This window comes from Rhipicephalus sanguineus, chromosome 4 (assembly GCF_013339695.2).
Source record: "Rhipicephalus sanguineus isolate Rsan-2018 chromosome 4, BIME_Rsan_1.4, whole genome shotgun sequence".
Taxonomy (NCBI): Eukaryota; Metazoa; Arthropoda; class Arachnida; order Ixodida; family Ixodidae; genus Rhipicephalus; species Rhipicephalus sanguineus.
This window is the reverse complement of record NC_051179.1, coordinates 188,277,203-188,301,238: the sequence shown is the minus strand read 5'-3', so window position 1 is coordinate 188,301,238 and position 24,036 is coordinate 188,277,203. Positions and strand designations below refer to the sequence as shown.

The window sequence follows — 24,036 nt, the reverse complement described above, 5'->3', positions numbered from 1 at the left end:
CACATATGTACTCAAAACGTGAACGAAATAAAAAATACAGAAATAGAGGTGATATGAAGTAATATAGCAGCAGGTGTCCAACGGAGAGATGATAAAGCGAAAGAGGGACTTGATGGTGATCGGGGCACTGTCTACTGGAGATCCCCAAAAGGAGATCTACACTACGTCTCGAGCGGGTCCTCGTAGAGACGTTTCAGCAGCGGACTCATGGCGCCTCCGCATGCACCCAGCGGATCATCCAGGTGAGTGTCCAGCACGGCCAGGCACAGACGGCCGTGACCGTCGAGCGCCATGCGAGCCAGCTTGTGGCGCAGCGCCTCGGACCCTTCCAGGGCGGCCACCGTGGAGCCGCTGCGTAGCATGCTGCACTCGCGGCTGCGCGAACGCTGCCTCGTCCAGCCGCAAACCTGCGCATACACCACAAAGGGAGGCAATGCGTCTCTATGCAAGAAGCAGAGATATGTCTTCTGACGTACGAGAGTTCCTCGTGGGCGTTGGCAGGATTTTGTCTTGGCTGTGGGGGAGGGAGGGAGCGCTGGTGTCGCTTGGGTGGGGGCAAGTGCTAGTGTGACTAGGGTGGGGGAGTGCCCCCCCCCGCCCCCCAAATTGAGGGGGGAGAGTCTGACGGCACGCCCCCAACCGAGCTTCGCAATGAGTGCAGTGGATGGTAAAGCTGGGAAGTAAACAATTCTTAGAATGCAGCATTTCCCTGATCCTCGGCAGCCGTAATTGTCAAAAATCTGCATAGCCATAATCCTCCCGAATAAACAATGACCGGGCAGACTAAGCAAAGCTTATGGGGTAGACACGGCGCTACACTCAGATGCCCAACCTTGAGATGCGAACATTGGTCGGTAACTTGTCCGCTTCCTCTTAGTGGCAAATGCGTCTTAGAAATTGACATGTCGCGTTAGAAGACGACAAAGATCGCATGTGCGCGCACGAACGGAGTGGCGCTTTTGGCACGAGCGCGACTCGCGCGTCGAACGCCAGCCCGTACTTTCTGCACCGCCTGAGCTTCTATGCGATAAATCGTCGGCAGCCGACAACGACAGTACAGACGTAAGAAAAAAAAAATCACAGCATATCCACGGAGTGAATGATGATGAGTGGGCGAAGCTGCGGAGGTTCATCGGTAAACCGTGAATCTTCCGTGCATTCTGCCCAGTACATCATCACCGACGTGAGATCGGGCGCGTTTATACTAAAGGTTCGATGAGAGTTATGACGACTTGTAGCTCACTTTAATTTTACATGTACGCTGTGAATTTTCATTGTTTAGAAAACCATTGCTTTAGAAAACATCTGGCGTCTTTCGTTAAGCAGCTGGCGTCTTTTCGTCTTGCTTTAGAAACATCTGGCGTTCTTTCATTTTACTTTTAGAAAACATCTGGCGTCTTTCGCTGGTTTATTTCATCAATCAACGGCGTTTTGAACAAAATTTTTATTGTTTAATCACGCACAGGAGAAATCTCACCAGGCACTATACCTTGGAGGTAAACAATGGCTGCTAATGGGAATGAGAGACAGAAGAAGTCGGCTTTTAGCTAACACTTACACTTCTACTTCTACTAACGTTTCCTACTGGAACATGCCAATGGCTGCTAATGGGGAATGAGAGACAGAAGAATTCGGCTTTTAGTTAACGAGCACGCTGCGAATTTTTTATTGTTCAACAACGCACAGGAAAAATCTCCCACCGGCACCACCTTGGAAGTCAAGATCTGGTACTAGCGTTACGACTGGTTACGCACTACGACTACGAGGGACGAACGGGTGCCGCTTTAAGGAGCTTCGCTCCTAATAGTGCTTCATACACTCGTCCTCTACTTCCCTAACAGCTGTCGGCGCAGTGAGCATCGAAGTTAACCGTTGCCGATTCGCACAACGTCCCACATATATATATAGCCCGCGGTCGCATTTACCTCAAAGTAAGCGGCCTTGCCAGGCGTGCCAGTGATGGACTGCGGCTCGCCGGGTCCGACGCTGGCGCCGTCGCCCTCGCTGGGGTCGCCGACGCTGGCTACGACGACCGCCGTGCCGTAGTCGGCCAGGCGGTACGTGACGGCGGCCAGCGAGTGTGTGATGCACAGCTTGCCCCAGTGGCCGTGGAAGAGCCGGGCCGCCAGGGAATCCAGCAGGGCGCGCACGCTCGGGACCTGGACCGCCTCGTACGGGCTCGCGCAGCGGGGCCACGGGCTGGATGGACCGTACAAGGAGTGCGCCTGCGTGCAACCAAGAGGGCAAACGGCGAGAATGTACGTACTATTGCGTACGATACGCGCTCAAATCGCACCTTTAAAATGAGGTTAAATGACCAGTTAAAGAACAACGTGCGCAGAAATACTAGAAGACAACGGTACGTGGCTGGACTAACAAATCAGTGTTTGCGGAGAATTTCTTGGCCTAGTTGGTATTGCTGACTGTACGACATTTTGCCGCTAGTAAAGACAACACACACAAGAAAGACACGTCGTCGTGTTCGTGTCTTTCTTGCGTGTGTTGTCTTTCCTAGCGGGGAAATGTCATACAGTAAAACGAGAGTTTATCATAAAAAGACTGTATACCATGAAAAAGCAAATGAATGACATCCGGTAGTCCTCTTGTGCGCTCATGAGCGAAAGCCATCAGTAAAACGAACGCAGGATATATTAGCAACTTCGAAGTTTCTTCTCAATGTGCTAGTACCGACAGAATGCGATAACTGTAGGCTTTTCAAAGGTAGCGATGACCAGAAAAAATCGCGACTTGTAGGTCGGTGATCTTTATTAGGGACAGGTTACCGCTCTCCAATTGTACACATCGCTCAGCAGCCTATAACATTTTTCCAAACACGATTTCTCATCTGGGTCAAAGCACTGTGTTCTTTAGCACTTGTCGTGTGATCAGCGGTGGTGCCAAAGGGGGCACGGGGGGGGGGGGGCGCCAAAACACAACGGATAGTTCCCCGCCTCCTTGCCTCCCCCACCCCCCAAAGGCACTGACTTCTCGTGTCAGTGCCATGGCACTGCACCACCTATGGTACTGACTTTTCAATATATCGAAATGGAAACACGCGTAGAGCTTCGCTGAAGTTTCGCATTAGCAGTATCGTAATTGTCGGCAATTTTTTGCCCAAGTATTGTTCCGATTCACCTTGTTCCGACAGTATAATTAAGATATTCGATTGGGTTGAATTCAATTAAAGGCTCGTACCTGGACCACGAGAAAGTACGGCGAGCTTGGCGAGCGGTGCCACCTGCGACGCCACCTCAACAAAGTGGCTCCTTGGCGCGGCAGCGTCACGGCGAGCCAGCGGCCGTCGCAGACGCGTCCGCAGGAGCCGCACCAGGTCCGTCAGGGCGTGAGCGTCGCCGCCGCGGCCGCACCGACCGCCCGGAGTCGACCAGTGAAGGTTGACGCCGTCGTAGCCCAGCGACACCAGCGTCTCCTGCGATGCGCGAGAAGTGCCCGTAGGTACCGTTCACATATGCGTTCACACATCGCGATGCGCAAAGCGCGCACGAAGAGACGCGATATACAGAAAAAAACAGTGTTAAGGACGCCAAGTTGTCCCTGTGAATTCAACACTAATAGTTCATTAGTGTAGAATATTAGTGTGTGTAAAACGCCCAGCGACATCATCGTCTCCCGAGCAGCGCGAAACATGCGTTCACACAACGCGATGCGTAAAGCGTATACGAAGGAACGCTACGTATGGAGAAACAGTGTACGGACCGCCAAGAGAGTCACTTATGGCACATTCGTTTGAGAGCGCTCTGACTGTGTTCGAAAGTGGTGAACTCAACAGCTTGAAAGCGCTACAACGAGAACAAGCAGGTATGCAAGCCATGTGTTCCTCGTTCCTTATGTAGTGGCCCGATTATATTAGTAGTAAGACACATTTTTCAGAGCCTCCGGAGCGCTCAAAAACGACCATTCGAATGTAAAATTACTCGAGTGACGCTCTCATTTCTATTCCAAGCACCTTCAGTCCAGCACTTCCGGTTTTCCGAATATTCAGAAAAAAAAATTATGAAAATAACACCATGGTACGAAACCGATCGTTCTGGTTAAAGTTAAGAGTTATGTTGCATACGTATGATATACGAGAAGTTTACTTAGATAAGGCTAAATTAACTGTCTGAATACTAATTGAAAATTAAAGGGCCCCTAAACCACCCAGAGGTTCGAAATTTAGTTGCGGCTACAGCGAACGCTAGCGGAGTTACACGCGTTTGCTGTTCGCTCTTTCCTTCGCTGCGCTGCGTTCTTCGGCTCGTCTGTCCACCCTCCGAATGCCCTTCCTCAGCGTCCGAGGTGAAAACGCAAGGAGCGCGCACATCTCCTACAGAAAACAGGTTCTTGTTCGCACACTGACAGCCTATGTTGCTCGCGACGGTCACCTAATCGGGACAGGTTGACGTCCCGACGGCCGTTGCACATAACGGAAAGGCACGTAGAGGAGCACGCGAGCGTCTGTCGGTGGTTTAAGGGCCCTTTAACTGAATGAGTCCACTCAGAGACCAAGCGGTTTCCTTGTGAGCAGCGTTATGTCCCTGTATTTCTGTATCTGCTGGTGATGTCAGAAAGGAGCTCTGTGGTTGTCACTGACCTTGAGATACTTGGCGAACGTTTCCCTGCGACTTCATCGAGGCAAGGCGCGACCAGTTGGTGTTGGTCCGGGTCTTCGCCGCCACTGTGAAGAGGAGCTGTGTGCCGTATCCACGGTGACAAGCCACGCGAGCCAGCTCAGGCATACCGAACCTGCCTGCCAACGAGAGAGAAAAAAGGGAAGACACGATGACCAAGGACGTCTGTGTTTTAAAAAAATGGTATACAATTGAGGGTATAACGGTGTCTGTAGTATAACGGTGTCCTGCGTAGCAGGACACCGCCGCGCCATGTGAAAAATGTGGACAGCGTGCCCTGCGCGGCACATTTCTCTTCGTAAATTGCCGGCGCAGAAGGACACTAGTTAAGGTCTCGAGGTGCGGGCGCCCGCCGGCTCGCGGCTCTCAGCCGACCAGTAGAGAGGGGTGCGCGGGGTAAAACAAACCGACACTGAAGCGCATGTCCGTTGCTACGACGACACACGCGCGACGAGGAAGAGGTGGAAACTGACTTTGGCTGATCTTCAAGGTCAAAAGCACACGCAAGGTCGTTTGGGCTTGCAGCGGGGGGAGTAGAGTTTATCGTTCTAAAGGGTCTGGGAAGATTGAGACTTGAAGCGATGAGAAAGTTTTTGGCTCGCAGAAACATTCCTCGTTTCCTGTACAGCCGTATGCTCGCACTACAGGATCTGCAGGTATTCAAAGTTACACAAAGGTGCGGGTAAGCCAAAGAAGATATTTCGCTGACCAAGTTAGTCAGAGGGGCAGCACCTGTCGAATCCCGGGTTCCGGTACGCCAACCGGCCGTCGTGCAGCGCGAAAGGGCGCGTGGTACACGGCGTGCGTGCAGTTCGTAGCGCCATCTGCCGCGGAAGTAGGCATAAGCGCCGGTAGCCATAGGCGATGCGGTAGCCGGTGGGCGTGTGCGGTCGAGAAGCGAGCACGGCGCGTGAGCCGTTGCGCACCAGGCGCGGAGCGAGGAACTCCAGTTCGCTCGCGTTCCACGACTCCTCGCGCTCCTGCGTTGATATTTTACACTGTGGTCAGCGCGTGACACAAAAACACAGACACTAGCCGTCAGGGTGGCTTTGTAGTTGTACTTAATGGAACCTCTGCGACACAACTGTGCATAATACGTTTTTTAAGAGAATACTTTTCTTTATTTTCCTGTCCAGCTCTTGAAAAGCGCCACGTAATTTCATTGCGATATCAATTACAAGAGACACTCCAGGCGCATTATTGCGTTCGCGTCGGCGTCGCCGTGAGGTTCCGTATAATGTCCAAGCTGCGACAACATCGTCCCGCGCGTCGTGTGTTTTATGAGCGATAGATAGATAGATAGATAGAGTAGTAGATAGATAGATAGATAGATAGATAGATAGATAGATAGATAGATAGATAGATAGATAGATAGATAGATAGATAGATGATATAGATAGATCTGCGTTTGCTAGTCTGACAGAAAAAGTTCAGACAACCGCACAGGGTAGGCCATATCTCTTCCTGCTGTCCAGCGTGTTGCTAGAGGTGCGTGCGATAGATAGATAGATATAGATAGAGATAATAGTAGATAGATAGATAGATAGATAGATAGATAGATAGATAGATAGATAGATATAGATAGATAGGACGTCGAAGTGAGCACCTGCACGAGCTGTGCCTGGCAGTAGGGGTCTGTCCCGCCGTCCAGCGGCGGCTCAAGCATTTCGCTGTCGTCGGCATTGGCGGCCGCTCCTCCTAGGCGAGCGCCGCGCCTCGCCAGGGGCGTAGCCAGAAATTTTTTTCGGGGGGGGTTCAACCATACTTTATGTATGTTCGTGCGTGCGTTTGTATGTGCGCGTGCCTATATACGCAAGCAAAACTGAAAAATTTCGGGGGGGGTTTGAACCCCCCAACCCCCCCCTTGGCTACGCCCATGGCCCTCGCGCAGCGTGCTCGTCGTCCTCGAGCCTCGAGCGCGGACGCCGCTGTCCAGCCGGAGAGCGGGTCCAGCGACGGCGGCGGCACAGCGGGGTCGGCGGCCGAAGACGCGAGCAGGAACGATGCGGCCACCACGATGGCGGCGCACGTGGCGCCGTGTACAGTCACAGCGGCGAGCACTGCGAGTGACGAGAACGGGTACTATAGAGTCAAAGCGAACCTGCAAACCTGTTATTTGGAGCGAAAACTCAATTACGCCATGTTTCCCAAGGTCATTCATCGCGTCGCAATGACCTTGAGCCGCCGGAGCGCAATTGCAGGCGTGACGTCAAGCCAAGTGATCCGCTGCGCTTTCTTGGATTTCGCCGCTGCAGTACCACGTGACCATGCGAAGACAACACCAATGCAACACCGCGTGCATAGCATTTGTAAAACCAACCAAAGAAAATTTCCTTCCTTCACTTGTGATAACTAGTTTAGAAGCTTTAAACTGTGGTGTTCGTGTGTGATCGGTTTGGTTTCGAAATGCCATGTAAAGATGCCAGGGGGCGCCGCTCTGGTGTCGATATTAGAGTTACTGTATATGCTACCTTTAGGTAGCAGAGTTGCGCCTCTGATAGAACTCGCCGCTCGCGCCACCATTCGCCCAGCGCGCTCACGTGCGCAAAAAGCATCCGTTTTAGGGAAAGCCAACTTCACGGCCGCGTGGGTGCTGGCGATCGCCGCGCCACCACCGCTGTATCAAGCCAAATCAAGCCGTCCGGCGAAGCGCAAGACGGTCCAGCTGAGGTCGGATTGTTTGTCGTGTTGGGTGGTGTATTCTGCTGTCCGTTTTTGCGAACGTCTGCGCGGCGCAGCGCCCTGACTCAGTGTTGCGAAGTTGCGACAATAACAGGATGCTGAGCTCCCACTGCACGAACCGACAAGAGCACGGAAAGGCCTTCTTCTCGATTCCATTGGCAAGTCTCTCTCCGTCGTCCGTCGCCGTCTCAAGTGGCTGCTGCGCATGAGACGTCAGAAGCGGCGATAACGAACAGGATATATATCGCTTCTCTTTCACTGGTCAAAGGTTGATTAAAAGTCGAACGGGACAAGATGGTAAAATATGCGCGAGTGACTGTGGAAGGAGGCGATGTGTGTGAATATGAACCTTACAGGTCTATCAAAACAGCATGATTCATTCGAGTACTGTGCGGCATAAAAGTTTGAAGCATGACCGATTGTTTTTATATGCCACATCTACCTAGACGTACGCAAAATTCTCGTTAGCGTGCGCTATTTGTAAAACACAGTGATAATTTAGCACTGTTTTGTCGAGCTATTCACTTAATCTTTTGAAGCGCTGCATCAAAAACTACGTGAAACGAATAACTGGGCTGAATTTAATTGGTCCAGAATCGTGACCGTCGCACTATTCCTATTTGCCATTAAAAAAAAATATTACTCGCGATAGTGTTTCATCTCCACCTGTTCCATCTCAAATTATTGTTTCTCCGAGCTTTCCATTCTTTTTTTTTCTTCGAATCGAAAGTCATTGCGCCAGCGACGCGTTATGAACGAACGAGAAAGTACACGGAGCCGCTGGGCCGAGAGAACAGCAGCAACAACAGCAGCCGCGTCGGCTTACATTCCAGAAAGGTGGCTTTCCTGCTTAGCGTGGATGCCACGGAGGGCAAGATGGCGGACCTATGCGCAACTCTGCTACCTAAAGGTAGCATATACAGTAACTCTAGTCGATATTCAACCGGCGCACTTGTAAATAAAGCGCGCCTCCGCTTCCAAGAGCGTCGTCGCTCCCCGGTGAGCCCGTGGTAGACTTCATAGCTAGTCTCCGGTCGCTAGCCGCGTCCTACGGTTCGGCGCGCTCGAAAATGACATGATCAGACAGCAACTCTTTATCGGCGTCGCGTCGCAGAATGTCCGTTGCCGACTCCTCCAAAAAGGCTCGTCCATCAATTTTTCAGAAGCCCTCTCGATTGCGCGAGAGGATGAACTTGTGCGTGTGCAGTTGGAGCAATTCGCTCCGCACTCAGTGCAGCAACTTTCTGCTGCGGGGGGCCATGGCGCCGGTCCTTTGTTTCACGGACGCGCCAACAGGCGGCCCTTCTAGCTTCTTCGTCTCGGCGCGGCGGTCAACATGGCCGCCCACCTGCACAATCCTTTCGTGGCGGTCAACATAGCGGCCCCTCCGCATCGCGATGTCGGGAAGCCGTCAACATGGCGACCCCATGACGCCGAATTCATTCTTTCCGGATCAGCATCGAGCTTTGGGCTCGCGTCCGCATTCTCCTTCACATAGTACAACCGCACACTGTTTCGTTGCGGATCGGCTCGGCATTTAGCCAACTTGCGCAGTGTCCGCGGAACCGCATTTGTCTTGCGTGCGGAAAAATCGGACATTTTCAGTCCGTCTGCAATTCTTGTCCTGTAAATTTTCCTGAAGCATTTCCTTCATCTGCTCCGTCGAGTGCTGTCGCGCAGACCAATACGGTCACAGTCTTAAACGTGGATAGTCTCGGATGCACTCAGCTCCGGAACCCCGCGTCGTGGTTTCTGTAGAGCACGTTCCTTTTTCGGTCTTGGTTGATACCGGTGCTTCAGCATTTACTTAGTACCGAAGATTTCTTCAAAAATTTTCCTGGGGTTCGCTTGGCGAAGTCTAAGTTTCGTCTTCAGAATTATTCTCGACAGGTCATTCCTAACCTCGGACACTTTGTTGCTAACGTTTCTTACGGTGACACCAACGCTCCGGTCTTCTTCCACGTCACTCCGCGTGGTCCATCACTTCTTGGCCGTGACGCAATTCGTGCTTTGGGCATCAACATCTGCGGTGCCACGATGTCCTGCTTTCCCTCGGGAACCGGTGCGACTTTGCCCGCAACTACAGCAGTGACTCTTTGTTCTTCCGAGCCGGCTGCTACTTCCCCTGCAGTTCTTCCTGTGTATGCCCGGATGCACCTTCTGCGTGTGCACAGCGTTTCTACAGTGTCTGCATCTGCATGTGCTCCGCCCGTGCGTGTGCTTCCAGCGACGCTGCCAGTTTCGCCCCTGTGGGTGAATCTGTGTCTCCGACGGATGCCGCTGCCGTGTTACCTGACAGCGTTTCCTTTGTGCGTCCGACAGTTCCGTCTCGGCAAGTGCCCCGGTACCAGAAAACTCTTCTTCAAGGGGGGGGAGGCCTTCCCAGCTCATCGAGATGGACCGATGAAACATCGTCCTGCAGTTTGTGCTACGAAGTCGTGCGAGGAGGCAAGGTCATCACCTCTCACCATTCTGAGTGTTTCAACAGATTCCAGGTGACCTAACGCGGTCACCTAGTTCTTCAAAAAGGCGCCGCACTAAGCGGAAGCGTCACAAGCCACGACGTTATGAGGACTATGTGAAATAGTTAATGTCATAATAGGATCTTCTTATGCAAGCTTTGTTCATTACGTGCAGTGGACTGATTCCATGTACATTATTCATGCAATATTGCTCTGTACAGTGTTGTGCATTTCATTCTCTGCATTTCATTCCGCGCAGTGTTCCGCACACATTCAGTAATGTGGACTGTATTATCCATGTGCATTGACAATGTGTAGTGCTGTGTTCAGTGTCAGTAATAAGGTACATTCCGTGTAATAAGGTCCATTCTGTGTGCCGCATTGCAGGTTTACTGATGTCTAACGCAGGTTAACTGATGTCTACTTTCTTCGAAGAGGGGATGATGTGGTGTTGTGTGATCGGTTTCGGTTTCGAAATGCCATGTAAAGATGCCAGGGGGCGCCGCTATGGGTCGCTGCGAGGGTTCTGCTTTTGACGCTGCTTTTGACGCTGCTTTTGACGCGCTTTTTACGCTGCTAGAGGACGGACGTGTTTTTCGTGGGGCTCCGGAATGACAGCGTCAGATAAGGTTTTTTTTTATTGCATGATTCGAGCTTGTTTTTTTGTTATATGAGTGCATAAGCCACTAGATTGAAGCTTTGAAGCATAATAGGGCTTACAATTTTGTACTGTTTCCTGTGTGACAGTCGCCTGGGTTTTTTTTTCCGTTCGGTCACCACGTGTCTGAAAGGCACACATGTGCTTTGAAGTATAGCATACTTGCGGAGTTTTGTGATACCATTTGACTTTAAGTGTATCTAATCCGCCGTGTGAACGATCTAGCCATGGTCAAAAAGACCGTAAAGTGTTCAGGGTGCGGAATGGGATGGAAAATAGAGGTTTGTACGGATGAGAAGACAGAGGGAGCTGACGCCAAGTGTAAGCAATGCGAGTTAGAGGCGAAAATGGAAATAATGATGGCTGCCCAGAATAAGCTCATGGTAAGAATCGCCGAGCTGGAGATTGCGTTGGCGACAGAGCGGGAAAAAACGATGGCTATGGGGGAAAGGCTTAAGTCAGCCGAGGAGGGGTTAGCAAAGGTAGTCATGGTGAACAAAGAAGCAAGCGACAGCGGGAACAGTCGGGCATTGACCCCCACAGTGGTAGACGCGAAGGGGGAAACAGGTTTGGAAAAGACAGGTGCAAGGGTCACAGGACCCAGCTTCCGCGAAGTAGTTTTGGGAAGGGGAGGGGACAAAGCAGCAGTGGCACGCGCTAGTAACCGAGGCAGTGGCCAGGTGCGGGACGGTCCAGCAGAAGAGTCGGAGCACGTGATAATCGCCGGGGACTCGAATTTAGTTAGATGCGAAGAAGCAGTCAAGGAAAGGGTGAGAGGCGACAAACGAGTTTTAATAGGGAAGTTCCCGGGACATAGGCTGGGATCAGTGATGAGACGAGCTAGCGCAAAAACTCGCAACTAAGGCTAATGGACGTAACCTCGTGATAATCGCGGGAGGTCTAAACGACGTCTTGAATGAAGAATCAGCCGAACTAGCGACCACATTGGCGAAAGGGGTCGAGGACATGCGCGCCATTTCCTCTCAGGTGCAGATAGTGGTATGCACAATACCGGAAGTACCAGTGAGAGATATCAACTTGCAAAGAGCTGTTGTCGACGCAAACAAAGAGATATGGCGAATTAGTCGAGAGAAGGGCTTCGAGGTAGTGGATATAAACAGGGAGGTGCACAGGTGGGGCGGTTTCCAAAGAGACAGAATTCACTTCGATAAGAGGCTTGGTCATGAGGTGGGCTGGCGACTGGCAGGACGCGCAGTAGCTTTTTTGGGGGGCACGCGGGCCCTTCGGTGCCCACGGTAGCTTGTAATGAGGAAAACAACCAGGGGGACTCTTTGACAGGCAGTATAGCGAAAAACCAGAGAAAAGGTAAAAGAAGGGAGAAGGCGCGTGTTGCAATTAGTTACATAAACATGCAGGGTGGCAGAAAAAAGGCAAAATGGTTAGAGATTGAGGAGCAGTTAAGCAAGGAACAGATAGGTGTTTATGCGGTTACAGAAACACACCTTAGAGACTTGGAAGAGCCACCACATATTGACAATTATATTTGGGAAGGATGTAACAGGATCACCTCAGAAAGGAGAGGTGGGGTGTTGGAATGCTAATTCATAGCAGAACAAAATTGGATAGAGTGAAACAAACGTGTTCAGAGCACATGTGGGTTTCGGGCACAGTAGGTGGAAAGAAAACGTGGCTAGGTGTAGCTTACTTGTGGACAGGCAATAACTGCAGAGAAAAGAATCTGGAGATAGTGAAATGCATAAGCACCGATATTAAAGAATTTGGTCATGATGCCGAAATAATCCTTCTAGGGGACATGAACGCTCACATTCATGACCTTGACGGATATTCAGACACCAATGGCAAGTTATTGCTAGATCTCTGCGAGCAACGTAGTCTTGAGATAGTTAACGTGGGGCCTAAGTGTGAGGGGCAGATCACGTGGGAAGTCGGAAACCGGCAATCGAGCATTGATTATTGTCTCATGACAGAAGGAATATATGACAAACTTAGAGAGATGAGAATAGACGAGGAAGGCATTAACAGCTTGGGTAGTGATCATAAACGCATAATATTACAAATGGGATATAAAACTGAAAATAAGAACATAGAATCAAAGTTTGGCAGCTTGTATCTAAATGACAAACAAATAACAAATATAGCCGCAAGAGTCGAGGAAAAAGTAGACGAACTACCAGGCAAAGACTGGAAGTATAGTGAGCTGCTACATGTAATCACGAAAGAAATGGAAAAAGAGAAGAAAACTATTTGTTGGAAAGGAAAGAGAAAGCCAAAAAGTTGGTGGAACAAAGAAATCCGGGAGGCGATCGAGAAGCGACGTGAGGCATCACGGGAGCACAGACAAGCAAAAAAGGAGAAGCGGCCACAGGACGAAGTCAACCAAATATGGGAAATATATTTAGAGCAAAAATCCATTGTGCAGAAATTAGTCGAGGCAAAAATTAAAGGTGAAAGTGAACGCTGGATGACAGAGATTCGCGAAAAGAAGAAGGCCGCGCCTAGGATATTTTGGAGCCACCTAAAAGCGCTGGGTAGGAAGTCTGTCACAATGCAACAACATATGGTAGATGAAGGAGGAAATCAATTGGAAGGGTATGAAGCGCTAGGTTACATCCGAAAGATAACAGCTGATTCGTTTAAAAAGGTCGCCCAGGGGATTCCCCCAGTGAGTAAAAGTACGCAAAGGAGTGCAACCGACGAAGATGTAGTACTAGAGAATTTCAATTGGAAGAAGGCCGAAGGAAAAATTCCTAAGCGCACTACTCCGGGCTTAGATGGGGTTCCCGTCAGCCTCATTAACGAACTCGGACATAAAACTAAAGAAGCACTGCTGAAAGCCGTAGAAAAGTGCTTACAGGAGAGGGAAATACCAGACAGTTGGCGAAAAAGTAGAATGAACTTAATCTATAAAGGCAAGGGAGAAAAGGATAACATTCGCTCGTATAGACCGCTAACCATTACATCGGTGCTATACAGGTTGGCGATGCAGGCAGTAAAATTAAAAATAGAAGCGTGGGTAGAACAAAATGATATTTTGGGAGAACTTCAGAATGGATTTCGAATTGACAGGCGGTTAGACGATAATCTGTTTGTTCTTACCCAGTGTATAGAAATATCGAAAATAGAAAACAGGCCCTTATACGTAGCTTATCTAGATATTACCGGGGCGTATGACAACGTTAATCAGGAAATTTTGTGGGATATACTGAAAGAAGTGGGCATAGGTGACGACTGTATACAGCTTTTGAGGGAAATATACCGAGAAAATACAGTTTGTATAGAATGGGAAGGAATAAGTAGCAAGGACAGCGTTGAAATTAGCAAGGGGCTGAGACAGGGATGTCCTTTGTCCCCGCTGTTATTCATGCTGTACATGGTGAGGATGGAAAAAGCGCTAGAAGGTAGCAACATTGGATTTAATTTGTCACACAAGCAGGTCGGCACGATGGTTGAGCAGAAGCTTCCAGGTCTATTTTATGCTGATGATATTGTCTTATTTGCGGACAGTCAAGATGATATACAGCGACTGGCAGATATATGCGGAAGGGAATGTGAGGCTCTAGGACTAGGATTTAGTGCAACAAAATGTGGATTGATGGTATTCAATGATCACGAAGACCATGCGGTCTTTATACAGGGCCAAAAAATACCGAGGGTAAGCGAGTACAAGTACCTCGGAGTATGGGTAAATGAGGGGGATAGATATATGGAGGTACAAGAGAAAGCATCGGTAGCAAAGGGAAAGAGGAATGCTGCAATTATGAAGCACAGAGCTTTATGGGGATACAATAGGTACGAGGTGCTTCGAGGGCTGTGGAAGGGTGTGATGGTCCCGGGGCTTACATTTGGGAACTCAGTAGTGTGCATGAAGTCAGAGGTACAATCAGGAATGGATGTAAATCAAAGGACGGTGGGCCGCCTCGCGTTGGGCGCTCACGGGAAGACGACAAATGAGGCTGTAAAGGGTGATATGGGATGGACAGGCTTTGAAGTGAGGGAAGCTCAGAGCAAAATGAGATTCGAAGAGAGGCTGAGGAAAATGAAGAACAGTAGATGGGCAGAGAAGGTTTTCAGGTATTTGTATAGAAAAAGCGTTGACACGCAGTGGAGAAAAAGAACTAGGAGGCTCACCAGTAAATATACGGCTAGCAGTGCGGGCGATATGGCAACAAGGAGCATTAAGCGGAAGGTCAGAGAGGCGGAGAGGACTTATTGGATGGCAGCGATGGAAAAGAAGCCGGCTCTGAGTAACTACCGAAAGGGAAAAAACGAAATAAGGAGGGAAAGGTTTTATGATAATTCAAGGGGAAGCGCTTTACTGTTTGAAGCAAGGTCGGGCTGCCTTAGAACGCGTAGTTATAAAGCGAGATTCAGTAACGAAGAAGAACAATGTACATGCTGCGGGGGAACTAAGGAAACGATGGAACATGTACTGATTGAATGTGGCGATATTCACCCAGGTATACGTGTGGGCACGAGTCTACATGAAGCCTTGGGTTTTAGGGACAACAATGGAAAGCTGCACACGTCCGCGATAGAAATAAGTAAGAGACGGTTAGAGTATTGGTGGCAGAAAAGTAGAGATAAAGAACAAAAATAAATAATGGGGGAAAAATAAGGTCATTCTGCCTTAAGAGGCAGAGAGATGGACCGTGAATTTATATTTTTTTGGTATAATAACATAGATTTAATCAATGTAGATAAGGTATTAGGCCAACATGAAACAAGGAAGCTTTTTTTTTTTTTCTTCGAGCCTGGTGGCAGACATGTCACCGCCCCATTTTAAAGGGGACGCTCATAGCATCCATCATCCATCCAATCTCGGAGGAACGGACGTGTTTTTCGTGGGTTTCCCGAGAGGTCTCCGAATGACAGCGTCAGATAAGTTTTTTTTTTTGCATGATTCGAGCTTGTTTTTTAGTTATATGAGTACATAAGCCACTAGATTGAAGTTTTGAAGCATAATAGGGCTTACAATTTGTACTGTTTCCTGTGTGACAGTCGCCTGGGTCTTTTTTTTTTGTTCGTTCACCACGTGGCTGAAAGGCACACATGTGCTTTGAAGTATAGCATACTTGCGGAGTTTTGTGATACCATTGACTTTAGGTATCTAATCCGCCGTGTGAACGATCTAGCCATGGTCAAAAAGACCGTAAAGAGTTCAGGGTGCGGAATGGGATGGAAAATAGAGGTTTGTACGGATGAGAAGACAGAGGGAGCTGAAATAATGATGGCTGCCCAGAATAAGCTCATGGTAAGAATCGCCGAGCTGGAGATTGCGTTGGCGACAGAGCGGGAAAAAACGATGGCTATGGGGGAAAGGCTTAAGTCAGCCGAGGAGGGGTTAGCAAAGGTAGTCATGGTGAACAAAGAAGCAAGCGACAGCGGGAACAGCGGGACATCGACCCCCACAGTGGTAGACTCGAAGGGGGAAACAGGTTTGGAAAAGACAGGTGCAAGGGTCACAGGACCCAGCTTCCGCGAAGTAGTTTAAGGAAGGGGAGGGACAAAGCAGCAGTGGCAGGCGCTAGTAACCGAGGCAGTGGCCAGGTGCGGGACGGTCCAGCAGAAGAGTCGGAGCACGTGATAATCGCCGGGGACTCGAATTAGTTAGATGCGAAGAAGCAGTCAAGGAAAGGGTGAGAGGCGACAAACGAGTTTAATAGGGAAGCCGGGACATAGGCTGGGATCAGTGATGAGGCGAGCTAGCGCAAAACTCGCAACTAAGGCTAATGGACGTAACCTCGTGATAATCGCGGGAGGTCTAAACGACGTCTTGAATGAAGAATCAGCTGAACTAGCGACCACATTGGCGAAAGGGGTCGATGACATGCGCGCCTTTCCCCTCAGGTGCAGATAGTGGTATGCACAATACCGGAAGTACCAGTGAGAATATCAACTTGCAAAGAGCGGTTGTCGACGCAAACAAAGAGATACGGCGAATTAGTCGAGAGAAGGACTTCGAGGTAGTGGATATAAACAGGGAGGTGCATAGGTCGGGCGGTTTCCAAAGAGACAGAATTCACTTCGATAAGAGGCTTGGTCATGAGGTGGGCTGGCGACTGGCAGGACGCGCAGTAGCTTTTTTGGGGGGCACGCGGGCCCTTCGGTGCCCACGGTAGCTTGTAATGAGGAAACAACCAGGGGGACTCTTTGACAGGCAGTATAGCGAAAAACCAGAGAAAAGGTAAAAGAAGGGAGAAGGCGCGTGTTGCAATTAGTTACATAAACATGCAGGGTGGCAGAAAAAAGGCAAAATGGTTAGAGATTGAGGAGCAGTTAAGCAAGGAACAGATAGGTGTTTATGCGGTTACAGAAACACACCTTAGAGACTTGGAAGAGCCACCATATTGACAATTAATTTGGGAAGGATGTAACAGGATCACCTCAGAAAGGAGAGGTGGGGGGTGGAATGCTAATTCATAGCAGAACAAAATGTGGAGAGAGTGAAACAAACGTGTTCAGAGCAATAGGGGTTCGGGCACAGTAGGTGGAAAGAAAACGTGGCTAGGTGTAGCTTACTTGTGGACAGCAATAACTGCAGAGAAAAGAATCTGGAGATAGTGAAATGCATAGCACCGATATTAAGAATTTGGTCATGATGCCGAATAATCCTTCTAGGGGACATGAAACGCTCACATTTCATGACCTTGACGGATATTCAGACACCAATGGCAAGTTATTGCTAGATCTCTGCGAGCAACGTAGTCTTGAGATAGTTACCGTGGGGCTAAGTGTGAGAGGCAGATCACGGGGAAGTCGGAACAAACGGCAATTCGAGCATTGATTATTGTCTCATGACAGAAGGATATATGACAAACTTAGAGAGATGAGAATAGAAGAGGAAGGCATTAACAGCTTGGGTAGTGATCATAAACGATAATATTACAAATGGATATAAACTTGAAAATAAGAACATGAATCAAAGTTTGGCAGCTTGTATCTAGAATGCCAAACAAATAACAAATATAGCCGCAAGAGCGAGGAAAACGTAGACGACTACAGGCAAGAGACTGGAAGTATAGTGAGCTGCTACATGTAATCACGAAAGAAAGGAAAAAGAGAAGAAAACTATTGTTGGAAAGGAAAGAGGAAAGCCAAAAAGTTGGTGGAACAAAGAAATCCGGGAGGCGATCGAGAAGCGACGTGAGGCATCACGGAGCACAGACAAGCAAAAAGGAGAAGCGGCCACAGGACGAAGTCAACCAATATAGGGAAATATTATTATCGAGCAAAATCCATTGTGCAGAAATTAGTCGAGGCAAAAATTAAAGGTGAAGTGAACGCTGGATGACAGAGATTCGCGAAAAGAAGAAGGCCGCGCCTAGGATATTTTGGAGCCACCTAAAAAGCGCTGGGTAGGAAGTCTGTCACAATGCAACAACATATGGTAGATGAAGGAGGAAATCAATGGAAGGGTATGAAGCGCTAGGTTACATCCGAAAGATAACAGCTGATTCGTTTAAAAAGGTCGCCCAGGGGATTCCCCCAGTGAGTAAAGTACGCAAAGGAGTGCAACCGACGAAGATGTAGTACTAGAGAATTTCAATTGGAAGAAGGCCGAAGGAAAAATTCCTAAGCGCACTACTCCCGGGCTTAGATGGGGTTCCCGTCAGCCTCATTAACGAACTCGGACATAAAACTAAAGAAGCACTGCTGAAAGCCGTAGAAAAGTGCTTACAGGAGAGGGAAATACCAGACAGTTGGCGAAAAAAGTAGAATGAACTTAATCTATAAAGGCAAGGGAGAAAAGGATAACATTCGCTCGTATAGACCGCTAACCATTACATCCGGTGCTATACAGGTTGGCGATGCAGGCAGTAAAATTAAAAATAGAAGCGTGGGTAGAACAAAATGATATTTGGGAGAACTTCAGAATGGATTTCGAATTGACAGGCGGTTAGACGATAATCTGTTTGTTCTACCCAGTGTATAGAAATATCGAAAATAGAAAACAGGCCCTTATACGTAGCTTATCTAGATATTACCGGGGCGTATGACAACGTTAATCAGGAAATTTTGTGGGATATACTGAAAGAAGTGGGCATAGGTGACGACTGTATACAGCTTTTGAGGGAAATATACCGAGGAAAATACAGTTTGTATAGAATGGGAAGGAATAAGTAGCAAGGACAGCGTTGAAATTAGCAAGGGGCTGAGACAGGGATGTCCTTTGTCCCCGCTGTTATTCATGCTGTACATGGTGAGGATGGAAAAAGCGCTAGAAGGTAGCAACATTGGATTTAATTTGTCACACAAGCAGGTCGGCACGATGGTTGAGCAGAAGCTTCCAGGTCTATTTTATGCTGATGATATGTCTTATTTGCGGACAGTCAAGATGATATACAGCGACTGGCAGATATATGCGGAAGGGAATGTGAGGCTCTAGGACTAGGATTTAGTGCAACAAAATGTGGATTGATGGTATTCAATGATCACGAGGACCATGTGGTCTTATACAGGGCCAAAAAATACCGAGGGTAAGCGAGTACAAGTACCTCGGAGTATGGGTAAATGAGGGGGATAGATATATGGAGGTACAAGAGAAAGCATCGGTAGCAAAGGGAAAGAGGAATGCTGCAATTATGAAGCACAGAGCTTTATGGGGATACAATAGGTACGAGGTGCTTCGAGGGCTGTGGAAGGGTGTGATGGTCCCGGGGCTTACATTTGGGAACCTCAGTAGTGTGCATGAAGTCAGAGGTTACAATCAGGAATGGATGTAATCAAAGGACGGTGGGCCGCCTCGCGTTGGGCGCTCACGGGAAGACGACAAATGAGGCTGTAAAGGGTGATATGAGGATGGACAGGCTTTGAAGTGAGGGAAGCTCAGAGCAAATGAGATTCGAAGAGAGGCTGAGGGAAAATGAAGAACAATAGATGGGCAGAGAAGGTTTTCAGGTATTTGTATAGAAAAAGCGTTGACACGCAGTGGAGAAAAAGAACTAGGAGGCTCATCAGTAAATATACGGCTAGCAGTGCGGGCGATATGGCAACAAGAGCATTAAGCGGAAGGTCAGAGAGGCGGAGAGGACTTATTGGATGGCAGCGATGGAAAAGAAGCCGGCTCTGAGTAACTACCGAAAGGGAAAAAACGAAATAAGGAGGTAAAGGTTTATGATAATTCAAGGGGAAGCGCTTTACTGTTTGAAGCAAGGTCGGGCTGCCTTAGAACGCGTAGTTATAAAGCGAGATTCAGTAACGAAGAAGAACAATGTACTATGCTGCGGGGGCACTAAGGAAACGATGGAACATGTACTGATTGGAATGTGGCGATATTCACCCAGGTATACGTGTGGGCACGAGTCTCACATGAAGCCTTGGGTTTTAGGGACAACAATGGAAAGCTGCACACGTCCGCGATAGAAATAAATAAGAGACGGTTAGAGTATTGGTGGCAGAAAAGTAGAGATAAAGAACAAAAATAAATAATGGGGGAAAAATAAGGTCATTCTGCCTTAAGAGGCAGAGAGATGGACCGCGAATTTATATTTTTTGGTATAATACATAGATTTAATCAATGTAGATAAGGTATTAGGCCAACATGAAACAAGGAAGCTTTTTTTTTTTTTTCTTCGAGCCTGGTGGCAGACATGTCACCGCCCCGTTTTAAATGGGACGCTCATAGCATCCATCCATCCAGAGGACGGACGTGTTTTTCGTGGGCTCCGGAATGACAGCGTCAGATAAGTTTTTTTTTTTTTTGCATGATTCGAGCTTGTTTTTTTAGTTATAGAGTACATAAGCCACTAGATTGAAGTTTTGAAGCATAATAGGGCTTACAATTTGTACTGTTTCCTGTGTGACAGTCGCCTGGGTCTTTTTTTTTTGTTCGTTCACCACGTGGCTGAAAGGCACACATGTGCTTTGAAGTATAGCATACTTGCGGAGTTTTGTGATACCATTTGACTTTAGGTGTATCTAATCCGCCGTGTGAACGATCTAGCCATGGTCAAAAAGACCGTAAAGAGTTCAGGGTGCGGAATGGGATGGAAAATAGAGGTTTGTACGGATGAGAAGACAGAGGGAGCTGAAATAATGATGGCTGCCCAGAATAAGCTCATGGTAAGAATCGCCGAGCTGGAGATTGCGTTGGCGACAGAGCGGGAAAAAACGATGGCTATGGGGGAAAGGCTTAAGTCAGCCGAGGAGGGGTTAGCAAAGGTAGTCATGGTGAACAAAGAAGCAAGCGACAGCGGGAACAGCGGGACATCGACCCCACAGTGGTAGACTCGAAGGGGGAAACAGGTTTGGAAAAGACAGGTGCAAGGGTCACAGGACCCAGCTTCCGCGAAGTAGTTTAAGGAAGGGGAGGGGACAAAGCAGCAGTGGCAGGCGCTAGTAACCGAGGCAGTGGCCAGGTGCGGGACGGTCCAGCAGAAGAGTCGGAGCACGTGATAATCGCCGGGGACTCGAATTTAGTTAGATGCGAAGAAGCAGTCAAGGAAAGGGTGAGAGGCGACAAACGAGTTTTAATAGGGAAGTTCCCGGGACATAGGCTGGGATCAGTGATGAGGCGAGCTAGCGCAAAACTCGCAACTAAGGCTAATGGACGTAACCTCGTGATAATCGCGGGAGGTCTAAACGACGTCTTGAATGAAGAATCAGCTGAACTAGCGACCACATTGGCGAAAGGGGTCGATGACATGCGCGCCATTTCCCCTCAGGTGCAGATAGTGGTATGCACAATACCGGAAGTACCAGTGAGAAATATCAACTTGCAAAGAGCGGTTGTCGACGCAAACAAAGAGATACGGCGAATTAGTCGAGAGAAGGACTTCGAGGTAGTGGATATAAACAGGGAGGTGCATAGGTCGGGCGGTTTCCAAAGAGACAGAATTCACTTCGATAAGAGGCTTGGTCATGAGGTGGGCTGGCGACTGGCAGGACGCGCAGTAGCTTTTTTGGGGGGCACGCGGGCCCTTCGGTGCCCACGGTAGCTTGTAATGAGGAAACAACCAGGGGGACTCTTTGACAGGCAGTATAGCGAAAAACCAGAGAAAAGGTAAAAGAAGGGAGAAGGCGCGTGTTGCAATTAGTTACATAAACATGCAGGGTGGCAGAAAAAAGGCAAAATGGTTAGAGATTGAGGAGCAGTTAAGCAAGGAACAGATAGGTGTTTATGCGGTTACAGAAACACACCTTAGAGACTTGGAAGAGCCACCACATATTGACAATTATATTTGGGAAGGATGTAACAGGATCACCTCAGAAAGGAGAGGTGGGGTTGTTGGAATGCTAATTCATAGCAGAAAAAAATTGGATAGAGTGAAACAAACGTGTTCAGAGCACATGTGGGTTTTGGGCACAGTAGGTGGAAAGAAAACGTGGCTAGGTGTAGCTTACTTGTGGACAGGCAATAACTGCAGAGAAAAGAATCTGGAGATAGTGAAATGCATAAGCACCGATATTAACGAATTTGGTCATGATGCCGAAATAATCCTTCTAGGGACATGAACGCTCACATTCATGACCTTGACGGATATTCAGACACCAATGGCAAGTTATTGCTAGATCTCTGCGAGCAACGTAGTCTTGAGATAGTTACGTGGGGCCTAAGTGTGAGGGGCAGATCACGTGGGAAGTCGGAAACCGGCAATCGAGCATTGATGATTGCCTCATGACAGAAGGAATATATGACAAACTTAGAGAGATGAGAATAGACGAGGAAGGCATTAACAGCTTGGGTAGTGATCATAAACGCATAATATTACAAATGGGATATAGAACTGAAAATAAGAACATAGAATCAAAGTTTGGCAGCTTGTATCTACGTAAATGACAAACAAATAACAAATAGCCGCAAGAGTCGAGGAAAAAGTAGACGAACTACAGGCAAGGACTGGAAGTATAGTGAGCTGCTACATGTAATCACGAAAGAAATGGAAAAGAGAAGAAAACTATTTGTTGGAAAGGAAAGAGAAAGCCAAAAAGTTGGTGGAACAAAGAAATCCGGGAGGCGATCGAGAAGCGACGTGAGGCATCACGGGAGCACAGACAAGCAAAAAAGGAGAAGCGGCCACAGGACGAAGTCAACCAAATATGGGAAATATATTTAGAGCAAAAATCCATTGTGCAGAAATTAGTCGAGGCAAAAATTAAAGGTGAAAGTGAACGCTGGATGACAGAGATTCGCGAAAAGAAGAAGGCCGCGCCTAGGATATTTTGGAGCCACCTAAAAGCGCTGGGTAGGAAGTCTGTCACAATGCAACAACATATGGTAGATGAAGCAGGAAATCAATTGGAAGGGCATAAAGCGCTAGGTTACATCCGAAAGATAACAGCCGATTCGTTTAAAAAGGTCGCCCAGGGGATTCCCCCGGTGAGTAAAAATACGCAAAGGAGTGCAACCGACGAGATGTAGTACTAGAGAATTTCAATTGGAAGAAGGCCGAAGGAAAAATTCCTAAGCGCACTACTCCGGGCTTAGATGGGGTTCCCGTCAGCCTCATTAACGAACTCGGACATAAAACTAAAGCACTGCTGAAAGCCGTAGAAAAGTGCTTACAGGAGAGGGAAATACCAGACAGTTGGCGAAAAAGTAGAATGAACTTAATCTATAAAGGCAAGGGAGAAAAGGATAACATTCGCTCGTATAGACCGCTAACCATTACATCGGTGCTATACAGGTTGGCGATGCAGGCAGTAATATTAAAAATAGAAGCGTGGGTAGAACAAAATGATATTTTGGGAGAACTTCAGAATGGATTTCGAATTGACAGGCGGTTAGACGATAATCTGTTCGTTCTTACCCAGTGTATAGAAATATCGAAAATAGAAAACAGGCCCTTATACGTAGCTTATCTAGAATTGTTACGGAGAGGAAGTGAAGGAAGACGAAGGGCTGAAGAGCCTGACTGGCGCGCGAGTGTGGCGGTCAGCCATCTTGACTCTTTTACTGATTCCTCTCTGTAAATACATATTTTATATACTCATACAACCCCGTATCATATTGGTGGAGGTGCTGGGTACTTCAGCAGGCAACGGAGCTCCGCAGCGGACGTCGCATCGCCCTCCCAACCATGGCTAACGTTGAGCCTCCTGCATCAACGTCGCTGTCTCCATCAACGTCGCCATCACCACCACTTGTTTTTGTACCACCTAAGGATCCCGGTACGTTCTGTGGGACCGATGGCGTCGACGTTGAAGACTGGTTGGCCATGTTTGAACGCGTGAGTGTACCGAACAGATGGGATCCCACACTTCAGCTGGCCAACGTGTTATTTTACTTGAGGGGCACTGCGAAGGTGTGGTACGAAAACAACGAAGAAGAACTCACTAGCTGGGACCAATGCAAAGAAAAGTTGGCGAGAGGTATTTGGCAAACCCGCCGGCCGTAAGATCGCCGCCAAAAAGGAACTGGCCTGCCGTGCTCATCCTCCACGGAATCGTACCTCTCCTATATTCCAGGACGTGCTCGCTCTCTGCCGAAAGGCCGACAGTGACATGACGGAAAGTGAAAAGGTCGGGCATGTGCTGAAGGGGATCGCCGACGATGCATTCAACCTCCTGATGTGCAAGGGCTGTTCGACCGTGGATGCGATCATCAAGGAGTGTCGTCAGTTCGAGCAAGCAAAAAGCCGCCGCATTCTGCAACCGTTCGCCAGACTTCCAAACACCGCTG

The 24,036-nt window shown here is 48.5% G+C and overlaps 1 protein-coding gene across 1 annotated transcript in view; it reads left to right on the top strand.

Moving 5' to 3' along the window:
- The first annotated feature begins 6,507 nt into the window (after positions 1-6,507).
- LOC119391923 (serine/threonine-protein kinase Pink1, mitochondrial) overlaps positions 6,508-24,036 on the top strand; it is a 116,592-nt gene continuing 99,063 nt past the window's right edge. Inside the window, exon 1 of the mRNA XM_037659572.2 lies at positions 6,508-6,710. Within this exon, the coding sequence (XP_037515500.2) occupies positions 6,508-6,710 (203 nt within the window). The remainder of the gene's footprint in view (positions 6,711-24,036) is intronic.